This window comes from Pseudopipra pipra, chromosome 16, assembly GCF_036250125.1.
Source record: "Pseudopipra pipra isolate bDixPip1 chromosome 16, bDixPip1.hap1, whole genome shotgun sequence".
Classification (NCBI taxonomy): domain Eukaryota; kingdom Metazoa; phylum Chordata; class Aves; order Passeriformes; family Pipridae; genus Pseudopipra; species Pseudopipra pipra.
Genome location: NC_087564.1, coordinates 15,765,067 through 15,786,062, shown reverse-complemented (window position 1 = coordinate 15,786,062; position 20,996 = coordinate 15,765,067). Strand labels below are relative to the sequence as shown.

At 56.6% G+C, this 20,996-nt stretch overlaps 2 protein-coding genes across 6 annotated transcripts in view; one reads left to right on the top strand and one right to left on the bottom strand.

Annotated features, from left to right (window-relative positions):
• Positions 1-5,564, top strand: part of CASKIN1 (CASK interacting protein 1) — a 30,140-nt gene extending 24,576 nt beyond the window's left edge. For both annotated transcript variants that reach the window (XM_064673421.1, XM_064673422.1), the window contains 4 exons: positions 387-525; positions 596-2,704; positions 2,808-3,201; positions 3,636-5,564. In XM_064673421.1, coding sequence (XP_064529491.1) covers positions 387-525; positions 596-2,704; positions 2,808-3,201; positions 3,636-3,732 — 2,739 coding nt within the window. In that variant the 3' untranslated portion in view covers positions 3,733-5,564. The remainder of the gene's footprint in view (positions 1-386; positions 526-595; positions 2,705-2,807; positions 3,202-3,635) is intronic.
• A 255-nt stretch (positions 5,565-5,819) lies between these two features.
• TRAF7 (TNF receptor associated factor 7) overlaps positions 5,820-20,996 on the bottom strand; it is a 31,158-nt gene continuing 15,981 nt past the window's right edge. For 3 of the 4 annotated variants that reach the window (XM_064673424.1, XM_064673426.1, XM_064673425.1), the window contains 17 exons: positions 20,446-20,562; positions 19,041-19,133; positions 17,406-17,439; positions 15,516-15,699; positions 14,672-14,806; positions 13,335-13,552; positions 12,676-12,749; positions 12,222-12,270; positions 11,957-12,084; positions 10,884-10,966; positions 10,431-10,470; positions 9,857-9,973; positions 8,634-8,756; positions 7,759-7,878; positions 7,415-7,546; positions 7,129-7,248; positions 5,820-6,575 (listed from right to left, as the gene is read on the bottom strand). In XM_064673424.1, coding sequence (XP_064529494.1) covers positions 6,561-6,575; positions 7,129-7,248; positions 7,415-7,546; positions 7,759-7,878; positions 8,634-8,756; positions 9,857-9,973; positions 10,431-10,470; positions 10,884-10,966; positions 11,957-12,084; positions 12,222-12,270; positions 12,676-12,749; positions 13,335-13,552; positions 14,672-14,806; positions 15,516-15,699; positions 17,406-17,439; positions 19,041-19,133; positions 20,446-20,562 — 1,782 coding nt within the window. In that variant the 3' untranslated portion in view covers positions 5,820-6,560. Of the gene's footprint in view, positions 6,576-7,128; positions 7,249-7,414; positions 7,547-7,758; positions 7,879-8,633; positions 8,757-9,856; positions 9,974-10,430; positions 10,471-10,883; positions 10,967-11,956; positions 12,085-12,221; positions 12,271-12,675; positions 12,750-13,334; positions 13,553-14,671; positions 14,807-15,515; positions 15,700-17,405; positions 17,440-19,040; positions 19,134-20,445; positions 20,563-20,812; positions 20,963-20,996 lie in introns of those variants that run through there. The other variant, XM_064673427.1, reaches the window with a different exon arrangement.

Genomic DNA, 20,996 nt, shown 5'->3' with positions numbered 1-20,996 from the left:
CTCACTGCTGCCGGATGATGCACACATCCTGGAGCTGCTCATGTCCCTCCCCACAGCTCTGCAGGGACTGTCAGGCTGGTGCCAGCTGTCACCACGTGGATGTGACACTGTGGTGTCTCCTGACACCCCTCCTGCCCCATCATCTGTGTGCAGTGAGGGGCTTCCCATAGGAATGGGGCTGGACAGAGCAAGGGGCTTCCCATGGGAACAGGGCTGGGCATGGCCCTGGGTGCTTGTGGGGCACAGGGACAAGGGAAGTGCCCTGGAGCTGTTGTACCCCCACGAGATCAGATCTCCTGTGTGCCTCAGGTGCTGGGGTGCCAGGGGTGCCGGGGCCAGACCCTGGTGCCAGCTGGTGCTGAGCCATGCCCTGTGCCCCACCCCAGGCCAACCTGGCGCTGTGGCTCTCCATGATTGGCCTGTCCCAGTACTACAAGGTGCTGGTGGAGAACGGCTACGAGAACATTGACTTCATCACCGACATCACCTGGGAGGACCTGCAGGAGATTGGCATCACCAAGCTGGGTAAGGCTCTGTGCACAGCGCTGGCTGTGGTGGCCTTGGCGGTGACACTGATGCCCCGTGCCATCCCCAGGCCACCAGAAGAAGCTGATGCTGGCGGTGAAGAAGCTGGCGGAGCTGCAGCGTGCCGAGCTGGGCAAGTACGAGCCGGGCACGCTGAAGAGGAAGGCGTCGGGGCCGTGCCCAGAGGTGCTGGCCATCGAGTCCCCCCCACCGGAGCCACCCGAGTGCCAGTCGCCCAAGATGACCACCTTCCAGGACAGCGAGCTTAGCAGCGAGCTGCAGGTGGCCATGACAGGCGAAGCCCCTGAGGAGCCCCCTGAGAAGGCGGTGAACCCCGCGGCCCCCGGTTACCGCTCGCCGCCAGGCCTGGGTGGCCGTGCCAGGCTGATGAGCAGCTCCCAGGAGCTGCTGGGGGATGGCCCACGGGGTCCCCCTGCCGCTGCCATCTCCAAGAGCCAGGAATACCTGGCGGAGGGAGCTGGTGAGGGCCCCCCTGCACCACCCAAGGAGGGGCGTCCACCCCGGCACGGCCACCCCGTGAAGCGTGCCAGTGTGCCACCGGTGCCTGGCAAACCCCGGCAGCCCTTCCCGCCCTCCACTGGGCAGCTGACGCCGCCACAGACCCCCGGCAAGGCACGGCCCCCCTCTCCACAAGGGCCAGCTGTGCCCCACGCCACCGCCAAGGTGAAGCCCACCCCGCAGCTGCTGCCGCCCGGCGAGCGCCCTGCATCACCCCGCTCCCTGCCCCAGTCACCCACCCACCGCGGCTTCGCCTATGTCCTGCCACAGCCCGCCGAGGGCGAGGGGGCATCCCCGGGGGTGCCCGTCCTGCCCGTCTCGGTGCCGGTGCTGTGCCTGCCTCCGGCGGGCGAGGGTGAGGAGGAACCGGGGAGGCCAAAGAAGCGGGCACACAGCCTGAACCGCTATGCCGCCTCCGACAGCGAGCAGGAGCGGGACGAGCTGCTGGTGCCGGACGCGGGGCCCTACGCCACCGTCCAGCGGCGCGTGGGCCGCAGCCACTCGGTGCGGGCAGCTGCCGGCGGTGACAAGAACGTCAACCGCAGCCAGTCCTTTGCCGTCCGCCCCAAGAAGAAGGGACCCCCACCACCCCCTCCCAAGCGCTCCAGCTCCGCCATCTCCAGCGCCGGCATGGCCGAGGACTTCCCCAAGGAGGGTGAGGGCGAGGCGGCCGTCGGACCCCCGAGCGCTGAGGGGGAGAGCCGGCGGGAGCAGCGGCGGGCCAGCGACCTGGGCGGCAGCGTGGACACGGGCAGTGCCGGCAGCGTGCGCAGCATTGCGGCCATGCTGGAGATGTCCTCCATCGGCGGCGGGGCCCGCGCGCTGGCCCTGCAGAAGCCGCACGTGGCCGGTGGGCCTGGGCCGGCCAAGGCACCCGACGGCTACTACCTGCAGCCGGGACCCCCCCCGGGCAGCCCTGACCGTGCCCGTGTGGCCACCGTCCTGGCCACCGTCAAGCACAAGGAGGCCATCGGGCTGGATGGGGAGGTGGTGAACCGGCGCCGGACCATCAGCGGCCCTGTCACCGGGCTGGTGGCAGCCGCCCGCCGTGAGCGCGCCGACAGCGTGCGGTCGGAGGCGGGTGCCGACAGTCCCGGCGAGCGGCTGCGGGTGGAGCGTGGCGGTTCCCCCGACGGCATCCCCTTTGCCGAGGAGGGCACCCTCACCATCAAGCAGCGGCCACGGCCCCTGGGGCCGGCCCGGGGGGAGGCGGGCGAGGGGCTGTCCCCAGCCCACCGCCATGGGGAGCTGGCCAAGGTGGAGGCCAGTGCCACTCTCAAGCGGCGGATCCGGGCCAGGCAGAGCCAGCAGGACGGTGTCCGCTTTGTCCTCACCGAGTCCGACACTGTCAAGCGCCGGCCCAAGGCCAAGGACAAGGAGCCGGCGCTGGAGCCGGCCACACTCGCCGTGTACCAGAACGGCACCGGCACCGTGAAACGGCGGCCGGCCTCCGAGCTGAGCGGGGCTGAGCCACCCCCGACCCCGCCGCCCACTGCCCGCCCTGACGGCCCCGACTACATCCCACCGCCTGCCGAGCCCAAGAAGCCCTTCAAGCCACCGGTGTCCCCCAAGCCTGTGCTGACGCAGCCACCTCAGAAGGTGCCTGGGCCACCAGTGCCCATCCCCAAAAAGGTGCCCATCCCAAGCCCTGGCAGCCCAGGTAGGTGCCCCACCAGATCCCTGGGACAGGCTCTCCCCGGGACAGAGGCCGGGGGTCCCAGCTGGCCCTGCCGCCCTCCTGCCTCTCTCTCTTTTCTCTGCAGAGGTGAAGCGGGTCCATGGCACGCCGCCCCCAGTGTCCCCCAAGCCCACGCCGCCTCCCACGGCGCCCAAGCCCCCCAAGCCCCACGCTGCCATCCAGTCGGTGAGCGCCAGCTCCACGCCGGCCCCGTCGCCCGCCCGGCAGCTGGGCCCCGCGGGCACCAAGCCCTCCAGCACCCCGCCCTCGCTCTGCTCCAGCCCTGCCAAGCCCCTCTCGCCTGGCGCGCAGCCCCAGCAGGTGCCGGTGAAGCCGCCGCGCTCCACCATCGCCAGCCCCTCCGTGGACAGCGCCGGCCCCGAGCTGGCACAGCAGAAGCTGGAGGAGACGAGCGCGTCCCTGGCTGCTGCGCTGCAGGCTGTGGAGGAGAAGATCAAGCAGGAGGACAGTCAAGCAGAGTAAGGGGGTGCAGGAGGTGGTTGTTCCACAGGGAGGGTGCGGGACCGTGCGGTGCCACTGAGCACCAGAGGCCACAAGCACTGCAGGCAGGGATTGGGATGTGGCCACGTGGTGGGGGTGGGATGGTGCCAGGAGGGATTCTGGGGGACACTGGTGGAGCATCAGGGGACCTTGGCTGGAGCTGCATTGGGGAAGTGACACTGGGGGACACTGTGGTGGAGCAGCATGGGCAGCGAGACCTGGGCATGTGGGTGCACTGGGGACATTGGCACAGAGCACTGTGTAGCAGCCCTGGGGTCTGTATGAGCAGTGACACTGGGGACAGTGCTGAGCACGGCAGGGGGGCAGGAGGGCTGTGGCACAGGGTGGTGGGGGCTGTGTGGTGTCCTCATCCCGTCCTGGTCACTCCTGACCCGTCCCGGTCACTCCCCAGCTCGGCCGTGGAGTCAAAGAGCACCGTGAGCATCCTGGACGACATCGGCAGCATGTTCGACGACCTGGCGGACCAGCTGGATGCCATGCTGGAGTGAGGGGCGCCAGGGCCCCGCGAACCTCAGGGCTTACGTGGGCACAAGGGCACAACGATCCACGACCCCCCGGCCCCGCCGCCCTCCCCCCGGCCCCTTTGTACAGCCGTCCCCTCCCGGACATCCCGTCCCTCGGGGTTTGCACAAAGAAGAAGATACCTCAGGATTGTGCTCACAGACTCGGCGCCGGCTCCGGCAGGACTCCCTTTTGCAGAAGCAAAAAAAAAAAACAAAAAAAACAAAACCCAACAGAAGAAACAAAGCAACACGTCCGGACCGAACCGCTGCCGGGGCTCTGGGAGGCTCTGGGGGGCTCCCGACCTGCCTGTCTGGTGGCAGCCCGTGCCCTGCCAGCCCTGGCGCCGCGGGTCACCGCGACCCGAATGTAGCACAAGCCCTGCCCGGCGGCCCCGGCAGTGGCTCCGCCAGCCACGTGGCACCGATGGCGTTTGCAAGTGGCGGGGCCGGGTGGGCAAATGCACTTGGGTTTCTTTGCTCCGTTTTTAATTTTTATTTTTTAAACTTTGTTTTCTTTCTCGGTTGGGGTTGGCGGGGGCGGCCAGGGCAGCTCCGGGCTGGCGGCTCCCCGGGGGCAGCGGGACGTGCCCCTGCCCGGCCCCTCCCCGCCCGGGGACAGGACGGTGATAAGCTATAAAAGAAGTATTAATTTATTGGAGGGGAAAAAAAAAATAAATAAAAAAAAGATATAAAGCAGATTTCCCCCACCCCCAAAATAATAAAAAGAAATAAACTTTAACAAATATATATTTAAAAGATTTTAAAATATTAGCAATTATATATAAAGCAGTTTAAAAGAAATCAAGAGAAAACTGGATTTTAGCTTGAGAAAAACTATTAGATTATACTAAGCTGTGTGTCTTGTGGCAAACTCATTCTACGAGTAGCACAATATTTACCTTTTCTCTGGGTGGAAGGTACGTGCGAGCGGTTCTGGTCGGGTTTTCCGTTGGGATTCAGTGTCGCGTCTTTCTTTTTTCCACCGTTACGAACTCAAAGGATGTGCCTTGTTTTATGGAGGTTTTTGTTAATTCTTACACTGGAGGTGTTTCATTTCTTTTGGAGTGTCTTCAGGGTTTGGTTTAGGTTTCTCCTGGTTCCTTTTGCTGTCGGTGTTTGTTTGGGGTGTGTGTGGTGTGCGTGGGTGTGCACGCGGGGTGCGTGTGCTCGCGTGCGTCCTCCGGGATGCACCGCTGTATATTCCTGTATAAACTGGAGTTGGAGTCTGGTTCAGTCGCTTGAGTCCTGATGAATGCATTTTTTGCTTGTGGTTTCCAAACAAAAGTGTTGCTGTTCCTTTCTTTTCTTGAGACGTAGAGTGGTCTCTCCCCTCTTCTCTCTCCCCCCATCCCTCTCCCCACTTCCCTCTCTCCCCGTCTCTCCCGTTGTGGTCGCTGATCCAGATGTGTTTGGCACAACTTTGAAATTTCTTTTAAAAAAACAAAAAAATCAAAAACAAACAAACAAAAAAGACTTTAAAAATAATTAAAAAAAAAATAAATCACCCGCCTGAAAATATCTGTTGAAAAGAAAAAAAAATATGTATCTTAAAAAAAAAAATCCATAAAGTTCTACATGATGGATATATACATATATATATTTTTTATGATTAAGTTATGGACTCTGTATTGTATCCCATCTGTCCAGCTCTGCATCTTGGTGCTGCTCCCTGCTCTTCTGTGCTTAGATTTCACCTCTACTCGTCCTTATTCTTCCTATTCTGAATAGTAGATGGCTCGTGGTGCTGTGAAGACGTTTGCTCCTATACCAAGTCTGGCAACAAATATTTAAAGAAAAATAAAAAAAATAAAACCCTTGCCAGGCTGCCACCACTGTTTGTGTCCCCAAAGCATCCCGAGTCCCTGTGGTGTGGTCGTGTCATGCCGGGTGTTCAGTGTCGTGGGGGGGTTTGTGCTGCACGGTCAGGGGGCACCCTTGGGTGCCTCTGTGGGATGCTGGGGCCTGCCTGGCTGGGAGCTGCTGTCCCCAGTCAGGTGCCTGGTCCCTGCATCCCAATTTTCACTCCACAGGGCCAGTGCTGGTCCCTGCAATAACTCACGCTGGGCAGGAACAACTCTTTCTGCTTTTATTGTCAATGAAGAAATAATCAAATCTATATTACAATCTTAAAAACAGTAGAAAATGTGAGTAAAAATGCAACGGAGGCTTTTTGTCTTTAATGTGGAGACCATAATTACAGGGTGGTGAACAATGGGCTTGTGGAACTTGATTTGAGAACTAGCTGTGGCATAAAAATCGTACCTGGCTACTCAAGGAAATACCTCTTCCCGGATGGATCGGCCCCGGCGCCTTGGCAGTAAAATTAAATACTAGAGACAGAAAGGGGTCGGGTGCCCACCCAGGGCAGGGCCTAATGCTCAGTCCTACCATGGCCAGGGGAGCAGCCTCCCAGTGTCACCACTGGGACACGCTGATCCATCCAGTCCCATCACTGGCCAAGGGCTGTGCTCGCCCGGCCTGGAGCCCTGGGGCACAGAGTCACCCCAGCCCCGGCCCCAGGGATGTCCCCAGCTGGGGGGACACAGGCAGAGGAAGGCACTGGATATGCTTCCTCTGCTTTTCCAATCATCTAGGGCAGATCTGGGGGAACATCTGGAGCATCCATGGGGCAGACCCATCGGGAGAGCCGCCAGCCGGGATCCCTGCGGGGGGGGCCGGCCCAGGGGCAGCAGCAGGCAGTGGTTGGTGCAGGAGGAGCTGCAGCAGTCATTTCGGAGGATGTGGTCACCCACAGGCCGATGGAGGGGAGAGTTTTTGGTCTTTCAGTGTGCAGAACTAGTGTGAAGCTCTCACTAGCACGTCCAGACCTGTGGAGACAAAGGAACCCACGGCAGTGACTCCTGAGCAGCTCTGGGGGCTTCTCTTCATCCTCCCACAGCACCTCCCTTTGGGCTGCCACCATCCACAACACCCTGGCCAGGAGTGGAGTCTCCCACCTGTTGAGAACTACCCCCTTGTGTCACAGAACCACACAACCATTTAGGTTGGAAAAGACCTCCCTGGAGGTCCCCTCCATGGAGTCCCCCCTGTGCCCAATCCTCATCTTGTCCCCCAGCCCAGAGCACTGAGTGCCACGTCCCGTTGTTCCTTGGATACCTCCAGGGCTGGGGACTACACCACCTCCCTGGACAGCCCATTCCAGTGTTTAACAACCCTTTTCAGTGAAGAAATTCTTCCTGATGTCCAATTTGAACCTACTCTGGCGCAGCTTCTTGTCCTGTCACTTGTTGCCTGGGAGAAAAGGCCGACCCCCACCTTGCTACAACCAGTTTGTCTGAAGACAATTCCTAACTCATTTAATGCCCCAATTCCAGCACTGGAAGAGCACAAAGCATGCTGGAGCAGGCTGGGGTGACCCACCTTTACAGTGCTGTCCACAGCGCCGGAGAAGAGGCGGCCGCGGGACACGGCGAGGGCGGTGACGCTGCCCTGGTGCCGCAGCAGCGTCTGGGTGCAGATCATGTTGTCCATGCTCCACACCTGCGGGGACACGGCAGGCGTGAGCCACAATCTGGGAAGGGGGATCTCACGTCACAGGCCCCAAGGCAGGTGCCACACCGAGGGATGGGGATCCCCATCCCCCTTCCCTCGAGGTCCCCGTGTTGTCACAGATTGCCGGGGCAGACGCCCAGCCCCGCACACGTACCCTGAGCGACCGGTCGTAGGACGCGCTGAAGACTTTGGTTTGATCTGGTGTGGAGATGACAGCGAGGGCATAGACCGTCCCCACGTGCCCTGTCAGCGTGCGGACCTGTTCCTTTGTTTCTATATCCCAGACCTGCGGGGGAAGAGCTGGGCTCGGAGCTGTGCTGGGATGAGGCCACTGCCCTCTCCTCCGAGAGGTGTTTCCACCTCCACACACACTCCAAGGTGGGTGCTGTGCCCCCACGCTCCACGTGTGCCAGGGGGGACAGGCAGGGCCAGGAGCCCATCTCCACACCCCTCTCCCCCAGCCTCACTGCCAGGAATGCATCCCAGCCCGCTCCTTACGTGGATGAGGTTCTCGTAGGTGCCGCACACGATGTGGTGGTTGGTCACGGCGATGGAGTACACGCTGCCCCCGGACGTCTGCAGCACGTGGACACACTCCAGGTTGCGGATGTCCCAGATCTGATGGAGACACCGGAGCAAAGGCAGGATGAGACCCGTGCAGGAACCCCTCTCCAGGGGCGAGATCCCTTGCAGCCATTCTGCTACGCACTGAGTCAGCCTGGCTCCATGTGTGCCCAGATCACACCTTCAAGGACAAATCTATCCAGCTGGGAATGTTCAGTACTGATGATGAGCAAAGCCCTGCTGTCTTAATTGGCTGCCCAGCTTTGAACATCCAGGCTGAAAATGTTGTGGAGACTGCTCACCCCGTGTGTGTGACTACACACACACATGCACTCACAACCCACTCCTTGATAGCACTACAACCTGATGCAGACAAATTAACAGGGATTTATTAGCACTGAGGAGGGCAACTTGCAGTTCTGTGTCCCCCAGATGCTGAGGTGAAGTATTCATCAAAACCTGAGCCAGCACAGAGCGTGGAGGGCACTGGGAACCCTCACAGATTTATGGTAACTCTGCAGCCAGCCAGTGACCTTGCCCTGTTATCAGCAGGAGTGGGAGCACAGATAAGGCTGCAGCAGCCGCAGAGGCGGCACGAGGCGCCAGGGCCGAGGCCCCAGTTTATCCCAGTGAGCCTCCCCAGCAGCCCCCAAGGCCCAGCCTGCAGAGATGCAATCAGCACAGGAGAATCCCGTGTGTCAGCAGTCATCTCACATCCCAGCAGCTGCCTCTGGTCCTGCTCCACAGGGGAGCAGAGCACAGGGGGGCACAGGGAGAGCTGCTGGGTCCCACCAGTGCCAGGGTCCCACCTTGATGGTCTGGTAGGATCCGCTGTAGAGATAGTTCTGGGAAGCCACCAGTGCTCGCACCCAGTGATTGAGACCTGTCAGCTCCTTCTTCAGCTTGAGCTCAGTACCTACAATATCCCAGACCTGTGGAAAGCACAGACAATACACAGAGACATGGAGGAGAATCCCAGTGGGGCTGGGCAGAACATGGCCGGTGCTCCCCACCCATGCCCACCCCGCAAGAGGCCCTCACAGCTTCTGTGGGGATCCTTGTGCCAGCTCTGCTGCCTGCTGGGAATGGCCTGAACCCACTGGCTTGCAGATAAAACACAATAACTGCTGAGTCAGCACGTTCCCTGAGGGAGCCAGCCTGGACACTGCATTACTGCTGGCAGAGACCCTTCCCTAGCACAGCCACGGGCTTGAAAACCTAAACCACAGCTGCAGTAAGGAGCTTCCACTGAGCTCCACTCCCAGCCTGTCTCCACAGAGCTCCATTCCCAGTCTCTGGCATGCAGGGACTGACAGATCTCACTCCCCCCCCACTCTGAGCAGCACTCCTGGCCTGCTCAGCTCATCTGGCAGGAAGTGGCTGGGGATGACAAACCCAAAAGGCCCCATATTCTCCTTCTGCTCAGTCTGGCTGCTCCCCCAGCCCTGAGCTCTCTCCAGAGCCGAACCAGTCCAGGCCCTGGTTAAAGAAAAGAGCACACATCCTCTTACAGATGGACGGGCCCATAAGCTGTCTCACCAGGAGCTGGAAGCAGAACCATGGGAATCCAGCCAAGGCTTTAAAGGGCAGCTTGCAAAGCTGTTCTCTGATTTCTGCATGTTTTAGGTAGAGAATGCAGACTCAAGATCCATTGGAGGCGGTTTCAAAACAGGCAGCCTGAATCCCCAGCCAATTCTGGAGCCCAGACATGATTCCCAATGGTCTTAGCAGGTCTGTTGGGGGTCCAAGGACACACACACTTGGGACTTGCCAGGATACTCCACCTGCAGCCTCAGGTTTACAGAGTTGGAAGAAATAAAGTGTTTTTGCAGCCAGGTCCCAGAACACCTTTGACTTGAGTGCAGAGTATGGGCTAAACCTTTGCAGTGCTGGCTTCTCTGTGGCTCAGGAGAGCGTAGCAACAAGGTCACCTACAGACCAAAATGCCACTTTCTTCCTGTTTGGACACTTCTGTCTGACAGTTTGTACCCTTGGTCCCACACCAGCCCCAGAGGAGCCCCCTGAGCTGTACCTTGATGGCTTTGAGGGAGCCACTGAAGAGCATGTTGTGTGAGGAGACCAAAGTGCAAACAGGATTGTCGTGTGCTCGGATCGTGTTCACCTTCTGCAGGTTTTGAATATCCCAGACCTGCAAAGGAGAATCACAGAATCATGGAAGGGTTCAGATGGGAAAAGCCCTCTAAGATCATCGAGGCCAACCGTTCCCCCAGCACTGCCAAACCCACTAAGCAAGAGCACCCATGAGGGGCAGGGCAAGTCCTTCGTGCTGAGGCCCTTCTTGACATACAGGTAGGACAGGGCACTCATCTGAGCCACTGTCCTGGCTGATCAGGACCAACTACCCTGTCCCAGCTCACAGCACCAGCCTCCTGCTCCCCCCACAGGAGCAGGGACTGGGAAATCCAGCCTGCAGGAAACCCCCCAATCCAACCCATGAGTGACTTGGCTGAGGCAGTGGGTACAGCACACACAGGTTATCAGTCCCACACCACTGGCAGCTGAAGAGCCTTCCAGAAGAAGGTCCCTGCTCCCGAGCAGCCTGTGGCTCTCCCATCCCAGCTGCAGAGCGGGGTCAGGGTACTCACAATGATGGTGCAGTCAGCAGAGCCACTGTACAGCTTGTTCCTGGAATGGCACCAGAAGACAAAGGGGGGGTCAGAGGAGGACAGCGCCATGTGCAGGCTCCCAGCTTGTCCCCAGGCACCATCTGGGCCAGGAGCTGCAGTCCCACAGCCTCACTGGGACAAGACTTCACACACCCACCCCGAGAGCGGGGCTCCTGGCTCATGGGAGGCCAGGCTGGACTGGCCCTTGGAGCAGGAGGCCAAGCACCCTGCTGGTGACCAGGGACAAAGCCAGGACACAGGGGACACCACAAAGATGCCGCTTTGTCCATTTTTAAAAAGCAGAGGCAAGATGTGCCTCTGATGCACAATTTTGGCCTGTGCAGGGCAGAGGATGGGAACTGTCAGGGCATGCTCAGGAGCCCCCATGCTCTTCCCCGCTCTCCCCAGGGGCAGATGTCCCTCTCCACTCACCCCTGGATGCAGAGAGCCAGTACAATTCCATCATGACCCTCCAAGGTCTTTTGGCACTTGTATGTGGTACAGGTATCCCACACCTAACAGGAAACACGAGGCAGGAGTTGGGAGTGGGCAGGATGTCAGCAGCGGAAGGAGGAAACAGGCTGTCTGTCACCTGGGCACTGCCTGCCGAGTCCTGGGCACGGATACACTTGTCTGGGAAAGGAAATCTACTGCAAAGGGTCAGGCTGAAGTCAGTGAGACCCAGGACAGCAGCAGGTATCAGCCCTCTGCAGCTCTGTCCTCCTCGGCCCAGGCCAACACAACAAACCAAACCAGAGGAGCAGCTCTCAGGCTCCTGCTTCAGCAATTCTCACCCTGTCCTGGGGCGCCAATGGCACAGCACAGCCTCCTCTGCCACTGCAAAGTTTTCCCCCTGAGCACACTCTGCTCTCTCAAGAGGGAATGTTGTGCCCAGAGCAGCCAGGACAGGGGAGTTTCTTTCCCTAAAGTACAGCAATATCCATTTTCTTCCATGTGGCTCTAAAACCAAGGAAACTAAACCAAAGCTCTGCTCCTGGCAGGATTAGTTGTAGCAGCCCGTGGGGGTCCCCAGCCCAGCCAGCAGCCACCACAGTGACATTGGGAAGGGCTGTTTAAGCTGCACCAGAGCAGTGCTGTCAGTTTGAGTTACTGCAAACAGGACAAAGGAAAACAAACATGCCATAAAATGGGAAAAGGACACTTTGGATCAGGGACAAATGTTTTGTTCTAAGATGACTTTTTATAACAAAGGAAAATAAAATCAGAAGCTGAAATAGGCTTGAATACCCTAAACACCACATAAAGCAAATCCAGCAGCAGCAGGAATGAGATTCTAATCTGAGTTTTGCAAAAATAACTCTTGACTCTCAATTTCACTATCAAGTAATGTTTCCTCCCAGAGAATTTTGCCCAACTATAATCACAAAGAATCATTTAAGATTCTTTGGGAGAAAGTTTAAGAAGTGACATTCCCCCCCCAAACTGAACTCAGCTTCTGTCCCACGTGACAGTGCAGAAGGTGCACGGAACAGACAAGCTCTTACCTTAATGGTTTTGTCTGAGGAGCCACTGAAGAGCAAGTCTCCTATGGAGTACACACACAAACACCACACAGGGCCCTGGTGGCCCACAAAGGTCCCCTTGCACTTGAAGATCTGCTGAGGATCATAGGCTGCAGAAAGGAGAGAGCAGGTGAGAGGTGAGAGGACAGTGCTGTTCCTTTGTACACCTGTAAACACCACCCAAAAGGGCTCCAAGGGCCACCACCCACACCCAGCCCCAGGGGAGGAAGCCCACAGGGATACTCACATCCAAGGATGCCCATGTTGAGCCGAGCATTGATGTGGGAGAGCTCATCCTGAAAAACAGAACAAGCCATGTGAGCTTTCCACAAGCAGGGAGAAGGGTACAGTGTCCCTGGCAAGTGTAAAAGGCTCAGGCTTTGGAGCAGAGGGTTTTTCCCTTGCTGAAGGGCTCCTTTCCTCTGTTAACACATTCCCAGAGCAACAGCAGGCCGAGAAAAGGCAGCAGAGCCAGTTCCAGCAGCAGCCCAGATGCAGTGACCAGCACGTGCTCCCCAGGCTGCCTCTGACTCAAACCCTTCCCCAGACCTCGACTGCAGTACAGGCAAACCAAACCTGGTGTGAGCAGAGCCAGCAAGCAGGGGGACCCCAGAGCCTCTCCCACTGCAGGACAAGCCTAGCTAGGAGCTGAGCCAGCTAACTCCATGCAATCCCTGCTCCATCCCAGGGCCCCTCCTCACATTCAGCATGGAGGCGTCCCTGCGGAATTCCATCAGGTCCTCGCTCAGCTTGCTCTGGTTCTCGTCCAGAACATCTACAAGAGAAGGACAGGCCCACAGTCACTGCAGAGCAACTGAGGGCATCCCAGGGAACAGGCAGAGGACACCCAACTGCCACCCAACCTCTGAACATGGAGGGGCTATTGGCTGGAAAGCAGGAGGGTGTCTGCTCCTCAAGATGGAGAAGTTGGGTGACCTGGATGCTAGATCACAATCTGGGAGCACACAGGCTGCACAGCAGGGTGTCCTGAGGGCTGTCCCTGCTCTGTAGCTGTCCTGGACGAGAAGCTGCAAGCTGCTGGCGAGTGACCTGCTGATTTTTATAGGGGCCTGTGCCCATGGACTGCACAGGAAAAAGTCATAGGAGAAAGGTGGCAGCTGCCTGTAGACATTACTAGGACTTGCCACATGACCAGTGACTGCAGGATTAGGTCCCAGGATGTTCAGGCAGCAAAGTCAATGGAACCCCTATTTGTCCCTCTGCAAGGAATATATGAACCTCCTGAAACCTGCTCAGCACCAGTTTTAAACATGGAATGAGTCCTGTAATGCATCATCCAAACAAAGAGCTTCCCTGTCCCTACAGCTCTGACCAGAGAGCTCGTCCAGAGTAGACTCACCAAACTTCAGCTCCAGGTTCTTCTCCAGCTGGTCGATTTTCTCAGAGAGCTTCCCCAGCATGGAGCGCAGGAAGGCGATCTCCTGGTCCTTCTGGGCCATTGCCACCTGCATCTCATGGAAGCGATCGTCTGTCTGCTGCAGGAACTCCTTCAGACCCTCGAACTTGCACGTCTCCAGGTGGGTCTCATAAGTGTCTTGGTTTCCTATGAATGTACACCTGAGGGGAAGGCAGACGCTGGCTGGAGCAGGGCTCCCAGGGAGACTCCTTGCTCAGCTGGCTCCTCACTGGAGCTCCGAGGCCCGTGTGGCTCCCAAGCTGTCCTGCTCTTCCCACCAGCAGCAGGGCTACTGTGGTTCATTATCCTTCAAAGGATGGATTCAATAATTTTGGATGTCTTTTCCAGTCTTAATGACCCCATGATCCTGCTGGGTGCAGGCAACTGCAGGGCAACATGGAGGCCAAGCAGCTCCTGTTCTTCCAGCCAGAGCATTGGCCCCAAACCAGACTGTCAGTCTGGGTAGTTGCAAGGAAAAGCAGATCTTGGGCAAGAGACAGTGTGGTGTCAGTTTATGTGCTCACCAGGAGCACCAAAATCAGTGGAAAAAACTGGAGCTGACCTCAGCAGATGCTGACTTGGGCCTGCAGCATGGCAGGGAGTCAGGGATGCTCTGCTAGGACTTGTCTTACCCTGCCTCTGCCAAGACATGTCTAAGGATCATACAATCACAGAGCTGTTGAGGTTGGAAAAGGCCTCTAAGACCATCGAGTCCAACCATTCCCCCAGCACTGCCAAGCCCATCACTAACCCATGTCCTCAAATGCAACATTGGCTTTTAAGTCTCTCCAGGGATGGTGACTCCACCACTGCCCTGGGTGGTGGGCTGGACAACCCTTTGTGTGAACCCTCCTGCAGTAACCCCAAGCAGGGAACCCCCAGCCCGAGCTGTCCCCCTGCTCTGGTGACAGTGAACCCTCTGGGGCAGATCAGCACTTCCCTTGCCCTGGTTGGCAAGACACTGCCACGGTGCTCGAATTACTCTTGTAATCCTCCTCCCTTCATGCTCTGACTCTCCTCCAGCTGTTCTGCTGCCTTCTCACACCTCACCCTCCTCCTGGGCTCACACCTGGGCACCAGGACTTCCTGTTCCCACCAGGAGAGGGGTTCAGGGGCTGCCTCCTGCAACCCCTGTAACCCTCAGCTCGGCCTCAGGCTGAGCACAGCACTGGGGAGAGCTGCTCGGAGTCCTTGGGGTCACCCCAAAGCTGCAGTGACCAAAAAGCAGCTCAGAAGTTACCTCAGTGCACCTTCCCCACTCGAAAGCATCAGGTCCTTACCCGTACTTGGAGTGGGGACACTTGATGTGCTCGCACTCCTTGAGGTGTGCCTCCAGGTTCATTTTGAGCAGAGGAGGGCAGCTGGGGTTGTTGGGGCAGCGCACGGGCCGGTAATCACAGCTGCTCTCATGGTCCCTGCCCACGGAGAGAAGCAAAGGGAGGGAAAATCAGCAATGAGCAAAAATTAATGGAAGCAACACAGGTTGTCAGGAAAGGAGCAAACCAGCCCTGTAAGGCTGTCAGGTCCAAAGCCTCCTGCTCTAAGACTGCAATTATAGCTTTTAATTCTCATTTGACCAGAAAATTGAGAGTAATAACAGGCTACGTTTACACAGGGCATAACTACTTCTGCAGCTGAAGGGCTGAGCCTTCAGGCACCCACAAACAACAGCTTTCCACAAGCAGGGAAAGCTTGTGGAAATCCCTATCAGTCCAATCCCTATCAGCCAGGTGATAGGGAAAACAGGGAATGCATTTAGGAGGGGGAGGGAGACAGATTTCAGATTCTCAGGATATAACTAGGATAATTCCTCTCACAAAAAGAATCCCAAAGTCTCTGCTTGACCATACCACAGTGTTTCACCCCAGAAGTGAGGGGGCTGCTCTCACAGCGTCCCTGTCCCAGTGCTGGCACTCAGGTAAGCTGGGAGCAGAGAACAGCATCCTTCCCCTGAGACAACCCATGCACCACCATCCCAAGAGTGATTTATCCCCTCAACCCCCCTGCCCACTCCCACTCTGGGCAGCGCTGGCAGGAGCGGCGCGGCCCCGGAGCCGCAGGGCAGCTCAGGTGTGGCAGGCTGGCACAGCCCTTTCCCTGAAGAGGCTGGAACAGGGCACTTACTTCCTGGCACTCAGCTTGATGGTGAAGGGGCACCCTCGGGGGTCCACCTCGAAGGCGGTGGGCTTGCTGCTGGCCGCGGCTCGGCACCCGTACTTGCAGTGGATGAAGAGCTCCCCGATCTGCTCGGCCACCGCGATGTTGTTCACCACCACGGTCAGTTTGGCATTGTCCACGGGGCACTTCTCTGCCAGGGAGGGACAGAAAACACAGTCAGCAAGGATTAAAGACAGTGCAGGAGCATTTCCAGGAGCCTCTGCGTGGAGATTTTATTCTTTTGCCTTCCCTGGCCAAGTCAGCCAAGTCCCAGGTGGGTGGCCGTGGAACGAGCCATGAATATTACACAAGGTCTGTGAGCCACTATCTTTAGTTAGTCTTGGGGCTTGGAAAAGTTACAGTCTTTGTTAAACCATGATAATTTGAGCAAGCTACCAATGAAGGATGGCCACATTGGGGCAGGCTCCCCAGGGAAGTGGTTATAGCACCAAGCCTGAGTTCAAGGAGCATTTGGATGATGCCCTCAGGCACATGGGGGGATGGCTGGGGTGTCCTGTGAGGGTCAGGAGCTGGACTCAACGATCCTGATGGGTCTCTTCCAGCTGACCATATTCTATAATTCCAATTCAGACTACCTTGTGCCTGGTGAAGTGTGAGTGTTCATAGGCAGAAGCCCCATCTATAACGTGCTCCCTCACTCAGGCCTGGGCTCAGCTCCAGCTCCCAGCAGCACCATGGGCCAGCAATCACAGAATCATTTAGGTTGGAAAAATCCTCCAAGACTAATGACTTCATGCTTTGACCGATGTCCACCTTGTCACCCAGCCCAGAGCAGTGAGTGCCACGTCCAGTCGTTCCTTGGACACCTCCAGGGGTGGTGACTCCACCACTTCCCTGGGCAGACCCTTCCAAGGCCTGACCACCCTTTCCAGCAAGAAATTCTTCCTGATGTCCAACCTGAACCTCTCCTGGCACAGCTTGAGGTCATTTCCTCTTGTCCCATCAATTGTTACCAGGGACAAGAGGCCAACTCACATTTGGCTACGACAGAGGCAGAAACATGAGCTTGGAGGGCAGGAGCAAAGCTGAGCAACTTGGGCTTGCAACTGCAAAGCCTTTTGCTACAGAACATGTGGGTTGGGACAGATATAGCAAAGCACAGTGAGGGGATTATCATGCAAAGCAGAGGGACCCTCACATGTGGAAGGTGAAAATTGTAAGGCAGAAAGAGTTGCTTTTCTGCAGAACTTGCCCCTCCTGGGCTCATTGTGCTGGTAATGCCAACGGCTTGGCTTTGTGCTGAACAACAACTTGCCAAGAGGGGCACAGGCTTGTGCCAAAAAAAGTCTTTTTTGCAGTGCAGAGTCCAATCCAAGTGGGAGCTGGTTATCCCAGGCCAGCAGCCAGAGGCTTGGGCTCCCTCAGGGTTCTGGAAGAGCTAGGTGAGCTAAAGCAGCTCTGTGGGGCACAACCAGGGGCCAGAACGTTGGCACTGAGGGGCTGGGGGAGGAGGGGTTGATGGGGCTCTGCCAAACACAGCCCCCCTGTTCCTTAGCCAGGCAGCCACAGAAAGCTTTCTGTCTGAAATCAGTGGGTCAGCTCTGGGCGAGACGTGTATTATCCTGGGATTATCCATGGCATACTCCACGATTTGAGAACATCCTGTGCCCAAGAGCTGGGCCCAGCCCTCCCTCCAGTGCCCAAGCTCCAGTGTGTTCCATGGGAGCTGCACGGCCCCCGAGCTCCAGCCCCTCACCGCTGCAGTGGCAGATCTGACTGACAGCTTGTTTTAAGCCCTTTGAATATTTTTCTGCAGGTTTCTTTTTAAGTGAAAGCAAACAAACCAGAAAATAACAGTGTTTTGGCTGCATCACACAAGAGCAGTTCTGTACTCACCAGATGTTAAGGCACATCTTCTACAAAACGTGTGCTGTGGAGACAGAGAGGAACAGCAGCGTCAGCGTAAAACGAGAGCAGGCTAATTATTCCCTGTGGACAATGATGGGAAAGGTGGAAGATACCCAAGCCTGTGGCTCAGGGGCCTCAGCAGCTGTTCTGCCTGCTTTAGCTCAGCACCACAGGGCAAAGCCCAGCTGCTTGCTCAGGGTGCAGCACAGGTCCTGCTCCTGAGAGTAAACTTTGATGTTCTGCCCCGTTCAGGATCAGGCCATGATTGTGGTGACAGCCAAAGCCACGGGCATGTTCTGCTACACTCTGATATTCACAGAATCACAGAACGGTTTGGGTTGGGAGGGACCTAAAGATCATCCTGCTCCAACCCCCTGCCATGGGCAGGGACACCTTCCACTAGACCAGGTAGCTCAGGGCTCCGTCCTGCCTACTCTTGAACATGCCCAAGTCCTTCCTACCCTCCACATCTGCATGGGGTTTCCCTACTTCACCTTCCACTTTAGCCCATATTATGCCTCTCACAACCCTGAGAAGTCCTCAAGGGAAGGAGCAAGGGGAAGACTGGCCTCTCCCTGTCTTTGCCCAGTCAACCCATTACACATATGCCCCTGAAACTTTTCTAAGGCAGCTGGAGCTGCCCTGTCCTGCTGCCAGGAAGATGGAACAGCTGGTTTGTAAGTCCATTAAATGCTCTGTAAATTGTAGCACTTTAAATAGCTCCCTCTCTCTGTTCTTGCAGTTTAACTTGATGAAGTAACAAACACAATCTGCCACACTCACGAATATAAAGCTGCAGCATTTCACTGCTCCTGACCTTGCCCCGTGGGCTCCCTGGAGCCTCCTCAGCCACATTCCCCTGCCACAGGGCCAGCGCCCGGCAGCGGCTGCGAGTCCCTCCCCAGAGCTGTTATCTGTTATCTGCTGCCCTGCTCCTTTTCCTGCCCGGCACAGCTGCACGGAGCGCCCTCCAGAGCTGCCAGACCGGGACTGCACACCAAGCCAGGCTGCTTCCTGCAGTGGGTTTTTTTCCACGTTATCCAGGGCATTTCAGCGTCTCTGTGAAGAGCTGCTTTCTGAAATGGTGCAGCGAAACTGCACCAATTTCCAGCACTTTTGGGGAACAGCACCCTCACTGCAATAAACAATCCGGAGCTGTTGTTGCTACAGCCCCATTCTGGTAATCAGAAGCACATCAGAAGCATTAGAGAGCCCATCTCGAAGCCATCTTTCTTCACAAGTAGCACAGAAGCAGGAATAATTTACAGCTTCTATTAAATCCCACTAAAATGGAATCCAGAAGAATATTCATAATGCTCTGTGCCTTTCATTTGAGGATCTCAAATCCCTTTGCAAGCATTAACTACATGAAGCTTCAAGCCATTTTTGTTTTATAAGCAACACTTCCCTCCCAGCTGAGGAGCAGCCATTGCTGGGGTGCCCTGGAGCTCCCTGCAGAGCCCTTCAGGGCAGACTGAACATGGGCAGGACAGGGCAGCTCTCCTGGGAAAAGCCATCCAACTTTAGGCAAGCACCAGGATTGCTGGACAGTCAGTGAGGACAGACAGGGCTTGGCTCTGGCTCACACAGGACATGCTGGTGATTTGAAGAGCTCTGCCTTACCCCACAGGTTGTGATGACTGGATCCTTAAACACACTGCAGCACAGCTGGCAGCACAGCTTCACAGAGGGCTGCTCAGCAAACACCAGGGGCTCCTGCAGGGACAGAAAGGGACAAAGACAGCACAAGGATTAGTCCAAACACAAGAGCCTTCCTCTGCAGAAGGAACAAAATACTCCTCAGAGGTGAGTCTCAGGGAGCCTGGGGCACTGGGCACATCGGGGGTTCACTATCTCAACCAAACAATCTGTCTGGATCTGCTGAGTTCCAGTAAGAGGCAGGGGAAGAACAAACTTGGGAGTGGCTGGAGACCCTCAGCTCATCACAAACTGGGGGCCACCAGCATCTGGCAGGATCAGGACCTGACAGCAAACTGCTCAGACCAACTTCTCTGTCAGTGACTCAAGTCACCAGACCTGTGTGAGCTGCACTGGCTGAGACTTTGTGCTTGGTTGGACTGAACAGAGCGTTGTCAAAAATGTACTAAGCCTGGAGTTTGAAAGCAATTTTAGAGCAGCCTGCCCTTTTGTATTTTTGAAACATCCTGGAGGAAGGGCTCTTTCATTCCCTTATGAAGCAGAAACAACATTGTTTCTGCTGCAATGGGCCCATCTCTCCAGTTTTGTTTACCAACTACGACTGCCAGCACGGGGCTCTGAGCACGTCCTCCTGGAGCAGCAAGGCTCTCCAGGACCCTGAGCATGATCTCCTGGAGCAGCACAGCTCTCCATGCCATGCCAGAGCAGGGCTTCACATTTCAGAGCATTTCAAATCAATCTCTGCAGCTCAGTCTCTCTTTTCATCCCATACTGCTCTCAGAAATGCAAACACAACCCCCTGGGTTCCTAAATATGAAACACACTTTCATCCCAGATCAGTGGCAAAACACCACCTGACCTTTTATTCATCCAGTCTGGGGTTAGTTACTGGGTCACACCCTAAGCTCAGCTTAAAGTATCCTCCCCTAACATGCAGACAACTCCTTGCACTCTCCAGGGGCTTACAATCAAGTCAGTGGGGTGCCACACATCACTGAATGTGGGATAGGGCTCCAAATCCATAGAGAATTGTATTTCTCTTGCTGCCTGGGGCCAGACCACCAGCCTGAGCCTTGCAACCCCCACTGCTCTGCAGCAGAGCCAGGGAATCACACAGGACTTTGCAAAGATTTACAGTTTATCTGGGAAGCAGAAAAGCCTCACCATTGTCCTTGCTCCACAGACAGGGAAATGGCTCAGAAGGAAGCAAAGCCAGTGGTGGAAACAAAGTTAAAGCTGGAGTCCTGACAGCCAGGCACCACAAAAAACCTGTCTGTGACAGCTCTGTGTTCTCACAAGAGTCCACTAAGTTACTCTTTTGTCGCTGCACTTCCTAATACTGCTCCTTCAGACAATCCCAAATACCTACTGGCTCCTCCTCTTCCTCATGGAGTGAGAACGTCGAGCGCAAGGACATGTTGGACTCGGAGTGCAATGAACGGACGGAGATGGCCGAGTCAGAGCGGCGTGGGGTGCTGATCGGGGGCTTCAAAGAGATAAAACCAGCTCTGGTTAGTCCAAGTAATTCCCAAACTCTGTGTGAACACTTCAAGTTCAGTCCTCTCCCTCCCAAAACTACGCTGCTCCACTCCAAGCTGCACTGAGCGGCCCTGCTGCTGTGTGCCCTTCCCTGCACTGTGCTCAGAGACAGGATTAAGGTTTAACTTCCTAAACCGGGCTGACATCTAAATTCCAAGCACGTCCCTTTCTCCAAGGTGCATTCGCTGTGCACTTACCGTGGGCACCCGCAGAGCAATGGTCTGGAAGAATTAATCCTTCATGGAAAGCTCTGTAAATCTCCCCCAGAGACTGCTCCGGCTCCTGCCCCGTCTCCAATCTCTGCAGCAGCACTTGTTGTTGCACTCGCTATCTAACTTCTGCCAAATTTCTTTGCGTAAGTGTGGAAACTTCCTTCTATTG